This window comes from Caretta caretta, chromosome 3 (assembly GCF_965140235.1).
Source record: "Caretta caretta isolate rCarCar2 chromosome 3, rCarCar1.hap1, whole genome shotgun sequence".
NCBI classification, from domain to species: Eukaryota; Metazoa; Chordata; order Testudines; family Cheloniidae; genus Caretta; species Caretta caretta.
In genome coordinates, this window is record NC_134208.1 from 121195659 (window position 1) to 121211953 (window position 16295).

The 16295-nt window shown below is 44.9% G+C and overlaps 2 protein-coding genes across 9 annotated transcripts in view; one reads left to right on the top strand and one right to left on the bottom strand.

The window, feature by feature from the left end:
* The window catches only part of SYTL3 (synaptotagmin like 3), a 71462-nt gene extending 60052 nt beyond the window's left edge, over positions 1-11410 (top strand). For 6 of the 7 annotated variants that reach the window (XM_075126837.1, XM_075126840.1, XM_048844137.2 and 3 more), the window contains 5 exons: positions 1980-2150; positions 2423-2537; positions 4677-4785; positions 6958-7163; positions 11059-11410. In XM_075126837.1, the coding sequence (XP_074982938.1) occupies positions 1980-2150; positions 2423-2537; positions 4677-4785; positions 6958-7163; positions 11059-11180 (723 nt within the window). In that variant the 3' untranslated portion in view covers positions 11181-11410. Of the gene's footprint in view, positions 1-1979; positions 2151-2422; positions 2538-4676; positions 4786-6957; positions 7164-7611; positions 7706-11058 lie in introns of all 7 variants that reach the window. The other variant, XR_012667702.1, reaches the window with a different exon arrangement.
* A 2078-nt stretch (positions 11411-13488) lies between these two features.
* EZR (ezrin) overlaps positions 13489-16295 on the bottom strand; it is a 55061-nt gene continuing 52254 nt past the window's right edge. For both annotated transcript variants that reach the window (XM_048844140.2, XM_048844141.2), the window contains exons 13-14: positions 15589-15840; positions 13489-14929 (exon numbers count right to left, since the gene is read on the bottom strand). In XM_048844140.2, the coding sequence (XP_048700097.1) occupies positions 14765-14929; positions 15589-15840 (417 nt within the window). In that variant the 3' untranslated portion in view covers positions 13489-14764. The remainder of the gene's footprint in view (positions 14930-15588; positions 15841-16295) is intronic.

Here is a 16295-nt window from a genome sequence, read left to right on the forward strand (position 1 = left end):
CCTTCTGTGTGTAGCTGAGGGACTGCAATGATGTGCAAGATAGTAAATGCCCCAATGGAATCTGATCATTTGCATGGGAAGGGAAAGATTAATGCCCAGACTCCTTGACTCTAATAAAGCTGTAGCATTTGCTCCTCCCCTGAGTCCACAGAACCAGCCGGGGTGTGGAGTGGGTGATGGTGGGGGAGGATCTCAAAAGGCAGAGGAAAGCCCTAGATTTGGACTCTGAAGTCCCAGATTATTGCCAGCTTTGCAGAAGAACTCCTCCTGCTCTGTGCTTCTCTGCCGTATACCCCCTTTCGTGGCAGTATGGCACGGCTAGTGCCCCTTGTCTGCTGGGGAGTCACTGAGGGTGCAGCGGTGTTAATGCTCCCTAAAGCTTTTCCTACAGATCAACCACAATTTTGCGGTGTCTTCTCCCTTCACAGCTTGCCATGCCAGCTTTGGGCCTCTGAGTGGTTTTGCAGAGGAGGGCAAAGATAGTTATGTGCAGAAGTGTCCAGCGTAGCTACTTCCCTTTCAGCATGGCTCCACTGTGACTTTTTGCACAGATTTATTCCCCTCCACACTGCAAAGTGAGAGAAGGGGGTGAAGCACATGGGCCATTATTGCTAATTATTGTTGTACAATTACAGAGTAAAATAGGATAGGGTCTTGCTCAGTCTGCAGTGGAGAATAACAGGATGGGAATGGGAAATATTCTAAACTGTGTGAGGGAATCATGAGACAATATGTTATCTTCAAGACCTCCCTCATGACATGAGATGCAGAAATCAGATTCTGGGCCCAATCCTGCAGCTATTACTCAGCTGACGCTCCCTACCAGGACAAGATCCATGACTTCAGCATGTTCACTCTACCCCGTATGTGTATTTAGAGTACTTTTCATAAGCCTGTTTCATTTAAACATGTGAATGGACAGTCCAGTAGTTCCTGTTATAAGGAACAGATCAGTGTGTTTTGGCACAGACTGTTTCCAGGAAAGATACAGGGCTGTGTTAACACTGAGAATTGGCCCACTTCTAACACAGTGCACAGGTGGCATACAGAGGCATTAGAGCTCTGGCAGTGTATCCACCATTTCACTTTCTCAAACACCATCCAATCCATAAATGTAAATAGGCCAGGTAATTTCCAATTGGTGGCCTCTATTGTGCGCAAGCCTCTTCAAGATGTGTGCAGTCATACAGGAGAGGTTGTCCCTACATCTTAAAAGGCGGCCAGAAAACAGGATCCAAAGTTAGATTTGATAACATAAAAAGTGGGTTTTTACAGAATGTGAATGGGCCTAAATCTCATTCATACTGGGGTCTCTTTACTTTGCTCTGGCCCTGTAAAGAGACTTAAAGCAGCAATAAATTACAGTTACCGCGCTTTATGTGGCCAGAGCAGTGCAAAGGGCCGTCGAGTAAATGAAGATTAGGCCCACTGTGAAGAGAACTGTTTTCGTGATTCTTAAAAATAATTCAATGTAAAAGTTATTTTTCTTCACTTTAAATATTAATCTGCACAGTGCTGCCGCCCCAAGCACAACTGCATTATGCTAGTGCTGGAGAACTAGAACGTGACATTGGCCTGTCCAATATTGCTGTCTCAGCTGAGTGAGGTGCAAAAAGTAAGCAAAGAGCGTGAAAAGTTATTTAAACTCTTAAATTCAGGTTATTAATCTAAGGTGTTAGCAGCACAGGTAGTGACATAGGTGGTCCTGTTTTATTTTTGTAATGTTAAAAGTGAGTGAATACAATGTTTTAGAAGTGAGGGGCCATTACACTGGCTAGAGACAAGCATAGTGCGGGCAGACAGTATGCAGATTTCCCAGTCCCATCTCAAATAATGCTGCTCAGTCTAGATCTCCATGGCTTCAGCAAGTCCATTCTTTGGCTTCCTTTGAGCGGAGACTGGTGATTGTGTTGTGATTGGCTCTTGTTTGTGTGTATGTGCTTTCATTAATCCTGTACTGCTATTTATCTTTTTTCTAGTATAAGATTGACTACTCCCAGCTGGAAACACGGCAACTTCAAATATCTGTGTGGCACTCAGAAACACTCAAGAGAAGGGTGTTCCTTGGAGAAGTGGTTGTTCCATTGGCATCTTGGAATTTTGAAGACAATTCAACACAGTCATTCAATTGGTATCAGCTTAAAGCAAAGGTGATTCCTAGACTTTAGGTTATCATTATTATTTTTAATTTTCAAAAAGGTTTGTGTTTTTAAAAAATAGCATATAGTGAAAGCTGTATCAGTGCCCACCCTTACTAGATCATGGAGAGGAAGAATGAAATTTTGATGTAGCAGGCCAGTCCTGCCATACCAGGATCTGGGCGGGAATGTTCCAGATATAGGTAAACAATGAGAATGAGGAGAAGGGGAGGTGGTATAGGATGATCATAATAATACAGACTTTTGTGTGTCTCTTTTTTCAGTCTGAAAAACCTGAAGACAACCTGGTTCAGTACAACGGAGAACTCCTGGTGTGTGCAAAACTGATCTTACCATCCCAGTCTAAAAAATGCCAGTGTGAAGAGCAGACGAAAGGAGGTACAAAGCATTTCAGCCTTGTATGAATTACCCTGGCTATGAAAACATGGAAACAAACAAAGTATTTATGTGTTCATCTGGGTATAAACACTGCCTGCATAGGGGCGTATTCCTGCTTGAGTAAATAGTCCCTACATATTGTGGCTTGTATTGTGTTGTGCTTATGTAAATAGTTAGAAGCCTTTTAAGGTAAAACAAAAACTTGGTAAAATGATTTGAATTCCAGACTTGTCAGTCTCACATTTTTTTCCTTTTCACACCAAAAAAGCAGATATAAATGTGCTTCTTAAAGTAGCTTTGGCATAGTGAACTCAGATGCTCTTGAAGCAAGCTTGTGCCCTCAGATCTCTGCCAGTGCACCTCATTCCTGAGCTGTAGCAGGCCAGTTATTCCACTCCAGGAGCCCTCGGGAGTTAGAGACTATCAGTTTTGATAAATCGGGTGATGGGGAAATGTCTGCTAGGTACAAGCACTGCACTCTTCAGACTGTTTTTGTTCCGTCAGTGGCATAGGCACCGACTCCGTGGGTGCTCCAGGGCTGGAGCACCCATGGGGAAACCAGCCTCCAAACTCCCCTTCCCACCCCCCCCACCCCACCTTGCCTTCGCCTCCTCCCCCTCCCCTGAGCATGCCGCGTCCCTGCTTCTCCGCCTACCTCCCAGTGCTTGCCGCCGCAAAACAGCTGTTTCGCGCCGTAACAAGCTCTGGGAGGGAGGGGGGAGGGGCGGGAACACGACGCGCTCAAGGGAGGAGGCAGGGAAGAGGCAGGGCCAGGGCGGGGATTTGGGGAAGGGGTTGGAATGGGGGTGGGGCAGAGGTAGAGTCAGGGTGGGGAGGGGGGTCGAGCACCCACTGGCACCGGCAGAAGTCGACGCCTACGCTCAGCGGAGTTAAGTTTAACTTTGCATTCTAACTGGGATTCAGTTTCTGTAAATGGTGCAGTCACTGCTGAAGGAAGGAAAAACTGTAGAGGGTCGATGACTGGGACAGCTTCACATTCTTTTGCTCACTGGATAATACTAAGCACTGCAGGGCAGAGCTCCAGATGTGGCTATTTTGGCTGTTGTTAGCCTTCTACAGCAGATCTCCTAGACCAGGGGTGGCCAACCTGAGCCTGAGAAGGAGCCAGAATTTACCAATGTACATTGCCAAAGAGCCACAGTAATATGTCAGCAGCCCCTCATCAGCTCCCCGCAGTCCCCACGCCCAGCACCTCCCACCCACCAGCAGCCCCGCCAATCAGCGCTTCCCCCTCCCTCCCAGCATCTCTCGATCAGCTGTTTCGTGGCATGCAAGAGGCTCTGAGGGGGGAAGAGGGGAGGAGCAAGGGCACAGCAGGCTCAGGGGAGGGGGCGGTAAGGGGTGGAGTGGGGGCAGGGCCTGTGGCAGAGCCAGGGGTTGAGCAGTGAGCACCCCCCAGCACATTGGAAAGTTGGCACCGGTAGGTCCAGCCCTGGAGTCGGTGCCTCTACAAAGAGCTGCGTATTAACATCGGAAGAGCCGCATGTGGCTCCGGAGCCACAGGTTGGCCACCCCTGTCCTAGACATAGAGGTAGGAAGGAAATAATGGAAAGATCAAGTAAGTTGTTAGTTTTATTTCTTTCTGTCCCCTGGATCCCCATCTCCTCTCTCTGTATCCCAGTCACCATTCCCTTCTTGGTTCAGTCCTCCTCCTCTTCCCTCATGCTGTCTGTTCCCTCTCTCCTTTCTACACTCACCTATGTGTTCCTCCTCTGTCAAAAACACACACACACTAACAGAGTAACAGAGGCAAGGTGCATCATGTTGTGGGTTGTGCCAATTATCCTTGCTGCTGGTTCTGCCTCAGAGTAAAACTACGGGACGTGGATTGTTCCCTTGATCTCTGCAGGTGCACTTGGGACCTGGTAAAGCTTCCTCATCATCATGCCACTGATTTTCCTCCCTCCCTCCCTCCATTTTTTAAAATCACATACTGTAAAAGTGTCTTCAAACCTTTCCTCTTGTCTAAAATATCTCTGCAGTTCAGCAAACACGCTGCACTTTCTCACTTCAGGGCAACAGTTCTTAGGGACTTTCTTTCCTTCCCTTAGCCCTGTGTTAACTAGCCAACCATTTACCCACACTGGTCGCTAATTATAAGCAATGTTTCTGTTTTAGGGAGAGAAGACCAAGCATCTGCTGATGGCCAGCTTCACCTTGTGGTGCTTGGAGCTAAGAACTTGCCTGTGATGAGGTGTGGTGGCACTTTGAACTCATTTGTTAAAGGGTATGTTTTTGAGATTTAACTCTTCAGATTTAGAATCTTTTAAAACCATCAGCCACTTCTGCATGGAGCTAAAAATGAGCTAAACACATTCCAGGGAGTAGATCTTTGAGTAAAAGACATTACACCTGAGTATGGAGCCAGATTGTGGAGTCCTTTCTCATGATGGTGAGCATTTACCCAAGTAGCTCCTGAGATTGCAGCACTTACCAGCATAAGGAAAGGGGCCACAATCTGACGCTTAGGCCTTGTTCAGACAGATTTAGGATTTGAGGAGACTCCACCAGTTATTGAGATTTAATCTCTGCTTTCACAGTTGCAAAAGTGTTTAAATGTCAAGTTTTGAAGCAGTAAAAGGAAAACACTGAATGCATCCGATGAAGTGAGCTGTAGCTCACGAAAGCTTATGCTCAAATAAATTGGTTAGTCTCTAAGGTGCCACAAGTACTCCTTTTCTTTTCGCGAATACAGACTAACACGGCTGCTACTCTGTAACTTAGGAAATGTGATTACAAACAACAAGGGAGGAGAACCACTCCTGTCTTCTTAATTCATGCTTTGAGCCGTGCTGTTGCAAAGTGAATTACAGCATCGTACTCACTGGGAGAGGTAACCTATTATCCTACTCATTCTAGGCAGTTCGGAAGAGTTCTTCAGAATGTTTGGAACTGATGTAGGTGACAAGTACACATATCTGTTGGAGACCACCCCCATCCTGCGTTTGTCACGGTGACTTGGAAGGGTGCACTCCGTGAAAACTGTCACGCAGGGCATGGCTACGCTTGCAGATGTAGAGCGCTGTGCGTTAAACCAGCCCTCGGAGAGCGCAGCATGTCCACACTATCAGATTCAAGCACAGTGGTGTGGCCACATTAGCAACTCTTGCAACACCAGAAAGAGCAGTGCATTGTGGTAGCTATCCCAGCATGCAAGTGGCTGCAACTTGCTTTTCAGATGGGGAGGGTGGGGAGGAGTGAGTTGTGTGTATGTCAGGGGAGAGACAGTGTGTTTTGGGGGGCTGAGAGTATGTCAGCATGCTATCTTGTAAGTTCAGACAGCAGCAGACCTCCCCTCCCTCCCCCCTCTCTCTCACACACACTCACAACAGCAGCATTCCACAGTAATGCTTGCTTTGTCCTGGAGGAGATGAGCAGCCGGCTGTCAGAAACGGCGCTTTGAAAGGGCATATCCACATTCCTACAGCAAGTTCAAAACAATGAGAAGAGTGGCCACTTGACTTCAGGGGATTATGGGACATTTTCGGAGGCCAATCACAGCGCAGTAATGCAACCCCTCGTCCACACTGATGCTGTGGTGTTTCAGCTGAGGCGCAGCAAGCTTTATGCTTCTGGTGGAGGTGGATTACCAGGAGCGCTCCAGCTGCAGAGTCCAGGAGCTCTACGTGCCTTGCCAGTGTGGACGGGTCGTGAGTTAGGGCGCTCGGGGCTGCTTTAATGCGCTCTAACTCACAGGTGTAGCCACGCCCTCTGTTTTGTATGTGAAACTCTGTTATGTTCAGTCAGCATATCACAGAATCACGTACCCCATGCACAGTCATCTTTGCCGTCGTTTTGGATTACCTTCCTAACACGTTCTTACTGTGCAAGCTAAGATGGAGCTAATCACATTTCCTGCTCCATCACTTCAGGAGTCAGGAAGGAATTTTTCTCCCATGTGCAGCATTGCAGAGTTAGCATTATGGGGTCATTTTACCTTCCTACAATCAAGCATCGTACACAGCTGGAGGCAGGATATCGGATACCTGCAGTGAGGATATGTCTTGTACCTGATAGGAGCACCTTACCAGAGGTGGAATGGTCTCTTTAGTTTTGTCAGTGAGAAAAATGCTGCTCTTACGCAGGCATTGCTGGATGGGCTGGAGGACCAGCTGCTGTTGGGAAGCAAAGGCTGCTACAGTGGTCCCCGACAATTGGATCAGCAAACAGAGCCACAGGAGCTCATTCTTACTCCCCTGGAGGTTAATGGGAATAGACTCAATGGGAGGAGGATCAAGCCTACGATTTAAAAAAAAAAGTGATGTTAATATACTACCATTTCGTATTTATGCCTCACTTTAATAGTCAAAGCATTCCAATGAGTAGTAACGAGGTGGATGAGATAATATCTTTTAGGTCAGTGACCTCACCCAACATCTATTTTATTCCTTTTTGGAAGTTGTCTCACTCTCCCGGACCAACGTAAGATAAGACAGAAGTCTCCTGTCCTGAAGAAAGAAGGCTGTCCTCAGTGGAAGCACCTGTTTGTCTTTGACGGTGTGACCCCATCTCAGCTACGGCAATCTTGTCTGGACTTGGCCGTCTGGAACCAGGCATCTTTTGGCTCAAATGACCGGTTCCTGGGGGGAGCCAGGCTTAGCACAAGTAAGTCTTTTATCATTAAAAAATTGAAGACAAAAGAAACACTCCAATACCTATTGTACATAACAATAATAATTATTATTTACAATGCAGTAGCAGTTGGAGGCCCCACTCAGGACTTGTGCTATGCAAAAACACACAAAGAAACAGCCCTTGGCCTGAAGCACTTAGTCTTAGGCCTTGATCCTGCAAATATTTATGCACATGCTTCACTTTACGCCTGTGAAAAGTGCCACTTAAGTCAATGGGGCTCCATGTGGGCACAGGGGTCTGCTAACTAGGGGCAGGATTTGGGATCAGAGCCTAAGACCACAGGCAGCAGACCTGTGAAAGGCAGGGGCAGCCAACTGCAAAAACAAGTGTGATTTTAAAAATAATTACAAATAGGTAAAGGAGGTGCCAGCTCTCTGCCTCTCATTCTGTCCAGCCTTAATTGACTATTTTCTTACAGATTCATGATAGAGCTAGGTGTGGAGGACAAGTTTGAAGAAAGAAGGGGGAGTGGTCCCAATCTTGCAAGCACTTATACCGTTAACTTTTCACATGTGAGTTAGTCCCATTCAGTAGAACAGGTGTAAACTTAAGCATGTGCAACATAAGTGTTTGCCCAATTAGGGCCTTACTGGTAACTTCTGCATAATTTATCTTAGAAGAGACAAGGCTAGAACTCCGTTCTTCTTTAACATTTCAGACAGCTCTGGTTGAGCTCTCATTCTGTAATTATTAACCTCTGCCTGTGCTGCTCCAGGTAGCTTGTGGGCTCCTAATTTTGTATGCACCCATTGTCAGACTCTCACCTGCTGTCCAGCATGTGACCACACCCACTAGCCCAACCAGTTGTTGCTTGTCAAATCACCCTATTCCGGAACTGACTCACTGGGGCCTGTTATTGCTGCTTTGGCGCCAGCCCTTGTCCGTCAGGTGACGGAACTCCAGTCATCCTTTCTAGCTTGTTTACTAAGGAATGGGCCTGAGAATTCCTTTGAACCACTCCCTGCTTGGAGTTGCTCTCTGGTGGCTTTGGCTCCTGCCAGGCTTTCCCGCAGCCATCCCTCCTTTGACATGACCACAGACCAAGTCAAACCCTAATGTTTTACAGCTGGTCTAATTAATGCTTTAAAACCAAAGCCCACCCAGTTAACAGAACTGAAATTCACAACACCGCACTAGAGTGGACAGCACTTGCTTTTGGTTACCAGCTGACTAGCAAGGACCCCGGTGTTCTGTGCAAGGATCTCCTGCTATCTGCATCACTTAGGAAATTCTGCAACCGCTTCATTTACAGTTTAAAATGGAGAGGTTTATTACATTAAATCTGAACCTGACTAATAAGTACCCTCAGTACATAGCTCCAGGCTTTATATGGGTATTTGTTTTTCTTTCCCCATTTTTTTTCAAGCTGCTGCAGTTTTGTAATAGAACTGCTGCGTGAAAGTTGTTGGGGGTGGGGAATAGCTGGAAATTTTGGTGGCTTGGGTGAGGGAATTTGGAGGGTTAGGCACCCAGGAAGGCAAGGGCCATGCTTTGGTTTTGTAGCAGAACCATCTGAGCTGGCAGCTTCTCTTAAATAACTGGCAGAGAAATATTAAGTGGCCAGATTTAAATCCTCATCCGTAGGCTTCAGAGTTCAACTTGCTGACACAATGTGAAAACATCCCATTTAGCTCAAGAGAGCGGTGTTTCAGGCTAGCTGCCAGCTCATACTCAGTTAATATTTTTAAGTTTTTCTGAACTAACCAAGCTCCAAACATCTCTTTATTGAATGAAATCTCAACTTCCGGGGCAAGTGCTGCAGCAAATTCCTCAGGGGCGACTGGGCAGTTTTCTGAAGATTAATATAGGCCCAAGTAGTAGTGTTAGCAGGGCATAACCTAGCTTTTATTATCTTGCCTGCCAGCCTTAATGATAGGCAAGCCTCTGTCCACCCCCATACCTAAGTGCTTTGTTTTCTCTATTACAGAAACATCCATTTGAGAGTGGGGCAGGGGACCATCCCTCCAATAAGGTTTTGTCTTAAAGACACTTTTGCTTATAGCATGAGGACTTAGATGTGTGGTGGCACTGGCCAGGCTCTGCTACTGTGCAGGCTTCTCCACCGGCTGCTATTTGCCTTAATCTTATGCCATAGACCTGGCTCTTCCGCTCCAAGGTTTCTCCTTTGTGGGGTCTGCAACCAGTGCTGGTGTTCTCAGTAGAAGGCCCTTTGAATAACCTTGCTATGCCTCTGCTCCACTGCAGTCGATTAGTTGAACTTCACTTAGGCTTTTCCTAGGGGGATGAGTTCATCTGGCAAAGGCTCAGCCTCATTAGCTTTGTTCAGTGAGACCCAGGGCATGTCTCCGGGGCAGCTAGGAATGGGCTTCCTAGCACAGCTAGACAAACAAAGACTTGCTCTGGTGCTAGGGTGGTGCATGCAGCAGGCCTGGGCCAGCCATGCGAGCACATACCCAAGGGTTGAACTCGGGTGGCTAGCCTGAGCTGCTGCACATGCCACCACACCCACACTGCTAGTTGTAGTGTGCTGGATTGAGCAGAACTAGCAGCCAGCTGTCCACTCATGCTGCCAGGCCTGCCTCCAGCCGTGGTGTAGGCACAGCTGTAAGTTTTTTTGCAGTTTTGTTTGCCCATCTGCCAGCTATGCTGTGCAAACTGGAAAACAGTTAATCCACTCAACTGCTGCTGTATTTCCATTGTTACCAAATACAGCACCAGCATGCCACTGAGTGTAGTGGAGTCCTGCTCTCAGAGCACCCCACAGAGCAATTGTACCAAAAGGGTCTCATGCTTTGAAGTAGATTTTAAGACAAGAGACCAGAGATTCTTTTGCTTGGAAATAGGACAGTGCAATGTAATTCTCTAGCCACGGAGTACGTGGCAGAATCCACCTCTTCTTTTAAAACTAATCTGTAAACTGCATGGTTAAAAATATGAGCTGCGTGTAAGCCAATGCCTTATTGCCTGCTGACAGTCAAACCTCATCTCTCCTAACTGTTAACAGCTCCATTCTCTGAGTGGGGGACTTTGAAAATAAGTGACAGTACGTGTCCATACTTCATTATTTCACTGCTGATTATTTTAGCAGAAGCATCTAGGTAGAGCACTTGTCCTAATCTGCCTTCCTGGGTACCAGAAGCTCAATCAGGGGTACACAGAGGTCTTCCAGAGGGTACATTAAGTCATCTAGCTATTTGCCTGCTTTTACAACAGGCTACATAAACAGCACTAGCAAAGTCAGTACAAACAAATTTCAGACAATGACTTGTTTATACTGCTCTCTATAGTATACACTGAAATGTAAAAACTATATTTATATTCCAATTGGTTAATAATTATATGGTAAAAATGAGAAAGTAAGCAATTTTTCAGTAATAGTGTGCTGTGACAGTATCTTTGATTTTGTAAGCAAGTTTTCAAGTGAGGTGAAACTTGGGGTATACAAGACAGACTCCTGAAAGAGGTACAGTAGTCAGGAAAGGTTGACAGCCACTGCCCTGCCTGCCTGACAAAAATTCTAGCTTCTTCACCAACAGTTTCTGTGATACAGTGGAGTGTTACAATAAAATAAAATTGTGTAATAAACTCAAGCATGGCTGTGCTGGTTTTAATTTCCTATATTTACATGAATATACTTCTGTTTAAATGGAGCAGTCTCCAATCTGCAGCAGTGGGGTGCCGCAGAAACCAGGGTCCTTACTGCAGAATTTAAATCAGGATTGCTGCAGAATACATGGTGTCTTCACTGTACTGAATTAAATAGTTTGACACATGTATCTAAGGATGGAGTTACAGAATGAGACACGAAGCATTAGAAGAAATGTTGGAGACAGATTATAAGTTAGTTGGGGCAGAAATGTTCATGTACACTTGGCCTTACCCTTTTGTTTCAACTTTCCTGTAGAAGAACCATCTGGCACCTGGGATTCAGACCCCCAGTCAAAACTTCAGTGGCAGAAAATACTCAGCAGCCCAAACATCTGGATAGATATTACACTTATGCTGCATTCAAATATGGACACTTAAATCCTAATAGCGCCCATTTGACAAGCATATCCTTTCCAACTGCTCACACATGGAAGAAAGTATTATACTCAAGGTTAAGCAACGTGGCATGCTTCCTGGTCACTTCTGCCTTCTGGAAAGAAACATCCTTTGAAAAGAGCTCTCTACAAGTAAGCCACCTGTTTCTATACATAGAGCAGAACTGTGTAATTAGAATCATTACAAAACTAATAAAATATTCAACTGTCACACTCCAGGAGCATTTAATTAAAAAAAATCCCATGAGTGATTTTTCATCATGAGCAGCTCTGGTAAGACATTTATCAGCAGCAGCTAGCTGGCGGTGTTTTGGGGATTAAGTGATGCATTATTGTAGTATGTATTACAAAAGGGGAAGCTACAATTGCTGAGTTGCTTCAGCACTTGTTGCCAGAAATGTTACTATGGTTAAAAATGAGGAGTCCAGTGGCACCTTAAAGACTAAGGGATTTATTTGGGCATGAGCTTTCATGGGTAAAAAACCCACCCCCTAAGGTGCCACCGGACTCCTCATTGTTCTTGCGGATACAGACTAACATGGTTACAACTGTTGTCGAAGCCCATCTGTTTGAGTAGAGGTGAAACTTCTTCACATTCCCTTAGGAAACCATGACACCTGAAGCACGGATGGATTTTGGCTTGCAAGTTGTTTGCAGTACAGTTACTAAAAGAAAAAAGAAGAATGCAGGAGGGAGAGAAAGCATAAGGTATCCCCTCAGATGTTAGTCACTTTGATATCTTGGGACTGCAAGAGAGTTTGGCACTTAATACAGAAGGGACAATGGGATATGCATGTTGAGGGAGACTGACTCAAGACCAAATACTCTAGAGCAGAGATCCTTAGCTTTTCCCCCCATAGTGTGGCAATTAGAGCAGTAGCTAACAAGGAGAAGGAAAGCATATTTATTAATGAGCATCTTTTAATGAGAGTTAGCTGGTGGGCAGCCAGCTCTCTGCAGACTTATGAGGGGAGGCTGAGGGAACTGGGATTGTTTAGTCTGCAGAAGAGAAGAATGAGGGGGGATTTGATAGCTGCTTTCAACTACCTGAAAGGGGGTTCTAAAGAGGATGGCTCTAGACTGTTCTCAATGGTAGCAGATGACAGAACAAGGAGTAATGGTCTCAAGTTGCAGTGGGGGAGGTTTAGATTGGATATTAGGAAAAACTTTTTCACTATGAGGGTGGTGAAACACTGGAATGCGTTACCTAGGGAGGTGGTAGAATCTCCTTCCTTAGAGGTTTTTAAAGGTCAGGCTTGACAAAGCCCTGGCTGGGATGATTTAACGGGGAATTGGTCCTGCTTCGAGCAGGGGGTTGGACTAGATGACCTTCTGGGGTCCCTTCCAACCCTGATATTCTATGACTACCAGCAAGTGATCTGTGGAATACTGATGGTCCACGGACCACTGTTTGGAAACACCTGCTCCAGGCTCTCGGAATGTGGGGGGGAGGTTGCTGCTAGTTACTTTTGTCTCCTCAACTACAGAGCTCTTCGCTCCAGAGGCTGGGAAGTGCTCAAAGCTGTAGAGCCACTTCAGGAAGGCTGTAGAAAGGGTCACTTCTATCATAGAGCCAAGCTCTGGGGGCTGCTGAGAAGCTGCCCTAGGCTGGATGAAGGCAGCTGCAGGAGGGGAGTGAGCACACTGTTAGTGATGCAGCAGTTTTCTTGCTCTCAGCGAATGGGGCACCCCTCACAACTCACTCCTGATTGAGTGGCAGCACACTGGAGAGCTCATAGGTCAGCCTTTTGGCCAGAGCCTTGCACATTCTGTAACCAAAGGCAGACACCACTTTCAGATGAAGACATGGAAGTACCAGTGGGAGGCTTTTGTGGGTAAAGACATCTTTAGTGCTGTGTTAGTCAGCCTCAGCAAGTCTGACTGCAGAAAGCAAGCCTACCTTATAACAAATGGTAACTTGGCGTGTGAAGGTTTCCCAGTGTAGACGCAGTCTAAGATCAAGCAAAGTACCAGTTTCCTGGTGGATGCATCTTCTCTGGGGTGGGGAGAATGCTCTATCTGAAAGGTCTCATCCCTTTCACACCCCCTCCCCCCCAAAATCACACATTACTGCAACAAGCAGTTGTCTTCCTCTGCCTGCACCCTCACTAAAAGAGAAAGTGTTCTCTTCCCCCCCTCCCAGGACATTTCACTGTGAAGCTGCAAATATAGAAGAGTTCATATTTCCAAAGTGAGAAATGTAGAGCTGCACTGTAGTTTTAACGTGCATGCAGCACTGCTCCGCTGGGGTTAAACACCCTACGCAGCACAAAACACACAACTTCAAATCCTTTGTTACCTTGCAGATTTTTATTCATAGTCACGTGTTGCAAAAAACCCACACCCCCTTGGTATAAAGCTTTAATGTTGAGTATAAAGCAGCACTGAATCAACACACTGAGACGGACACATTTTCAAAGATGGGGTGGGGGTAACAGGAAGTCTACAGATGCTCTTTTCATGGACAGAATACAAGGGGGATATAAACAAACAATCCCTTCATAGTTGGAGTCTGAAATATTATTAAATCAAATATTTTAAAAAATTAGAAAATTTGTTAGAAAAAATAGGTGCAGTAAGGTTGTATTTACTGAATTATGTGCATATCACAATTTTATTTGAAGTAAAAAAATCACTTTACAGATAGTGTTTTATAGCAAGTAATCAGTTTTACACGCCTTCTGTAGCGCAGACAGTATCTTGTTTAGGCAAATGTTTTTACATATGCAATTTATTTTAATACTAAATCTGAAAAAGGTAACAAAATATACAGAGCAAAACTTTTCCCCTTTTTAAACTAGTGTCACAATCCATATTTATCAACTATATTTATATATAAATACTACACTACAGCTGATCATTAATTAAGCTGGAGTATAACACACATCAACAAGTATGAGTCCAACAGAAAGAATATTTGCCTACCTATGCAAGGAGAGTATCAAAGAGTGTTCCTATACTGCATTTCTTCTGAGCGATCACTGCAGGAATTTCTCCAATTGAACAGAGCAACAAAAAAGACCCCTCACACTTATCGTACGTAGAAATAACAGATTCCCAGATGGTTGCTGGTACCATTTTGTAAAATTATAAACAAGGGCCTGCAGGTCTTTGCTGACAAAGCAGAATGTAGAATTAGTCAGGTTATGTGCTGTACTTAAAGAGTGTAAAGATATATGGCACAAAATTCACCCACAGCGTTGTGTTTTTATTTAAACTGCTGAATCCAGATGTACCACCTATCACAGCATATCATCTTTATGAACAGAAAGATGTAGTATTAAAATAAACCCTGCGTGGGAAAAAAAAGTGGATGTGACTTATAGGCCTTTTGGCACTAGGATATGAATGAGCAAAAGTTATCAGAGTTAATTGCTTGGCTGACAGACTTAATGGGCAGTCACCACATTTTAATAGTAAAAACTGGAGGATAAGCTGACAGTGGGAGCTTCTCTAGGTTTAGAGCATTTGATATTTAGATGTTACACAGTGACCCCTCAGAAAAGGCAGATTGTAGGATAAGCTCTGCCTTTCCCATAGTCTTGCCTTTTTGGCTGTAAAGTGCGCTTACATAGCCTCAAACTCATCGATTCTCTGCTTGGTGTTGCCCTGTCGGATCTGCCTCAGCGTCTTGTACTTGTCACGTCCCTGTCGCATGTTCTCTGTATGGATCATGTCATTGTGGGTTCTCTTGTTTTCATCCCTGGCCTGGGCCAGCTCATCTGTCAGGGTCTGCAATATTAAGTACAGAATGTCACAAATCTGAGTCACACATGAAAGACCTTGCATCTCACGAGAGTTTGACAGAGTCAAGGATTAATAATGTTTTAGAGGCATTTGACAACATCCTTGGGATGCAGAAGAGTACGGTGGAAATGGGTGAACTGGAGATCTGGACATTTGAGTATTACAGTGTGCAGACCGTGAACACTAGCTAATTGAAAGAACCAGAAGCGTCAGTGCACCCCTACTAATAAGCAAAGCCCATATGTATTGCAAGAAAATCAATCATGTTAAAGCACAGGCAACTTTATGTTCAAGACGTCTTATAGGGCTTGTCGACATGGAGATTTAGTGCCTGGAAAACCAGGGTGTAAACCTACAGCACGCTAACCGGCCATGTGGACCCTGCTGCCATGTACAAACAGTTCTGCAGCGCACAGTACGGTTCCCAGCAGTAGGTCAAAGTGCACTATGAACTTTTAGTATACAGTAGCAGGTCCTCACAGCATGCTGCAGATTTACACCCTGCTTGCTGTACACTAAGTTTCCATATAGATGATCCTTTAATATTTTACATACACCGTTCTGGAAGAGCTGTGCATTTAAACAGGGCTCAATTTTCAGCAACATTAGATTTAAGTTTTCTCCCAATAATTTTGTTTTCTTACCATCAACTGCCTCTGAACACGCTGATTCTTCACTGCTTCAGTAGTGCGTTTCTCTTCATTTCGATCACCCAAGATGCCTTCACTTGAGAACTCTGCACTGTAGCCTGAATATTCTGTTCCTTCATCAAGCAAGTTATCATGGACATGGTAATTCACTGGCTCATAGACAGGGGCTGGCGGTGGAGGTGGGGCAGTCATTACCAAATGTAGCTCTTCTTTTGTCTTCACTAGGTCATCTTGGGCTTCCTTGGCCTTTAAAAGTGGAAACAAAAAAATGGGCACAAAAGCAGATGTGAAGTTTATTTAAACCCAGCTCAATGAACACACTGTAGCACCCAAAGGGGAAGGGACAGAAAGAAAGGGATGCGCTAGAGTGGCTGGATATTTGCTAAACCAGAAGACAATGCTTTCAATATACTCTTGTGTGGTGAGATTAAAAAAAAAAAAACCAAAACAAAATTTGATTAGGATTGTGGATGAGGCCAGTATAATTTCACTAAGCAAGAGTCTTCCTCCGACATATAATGATGTCTGAAGAATTAGTATTGTAGGGGAATGTGGAATCCATATTTATAACATATTACTTGTCAATTAAAAAGAAGGCTGACCAACAGTTTAGTTGGGAAGTCGATACAATGAGAAATGAGAAATTACATCCCTAAATTGTGGAACTTTAAAGTGGTGTGTAAATTGCAAGAAATTGGGCT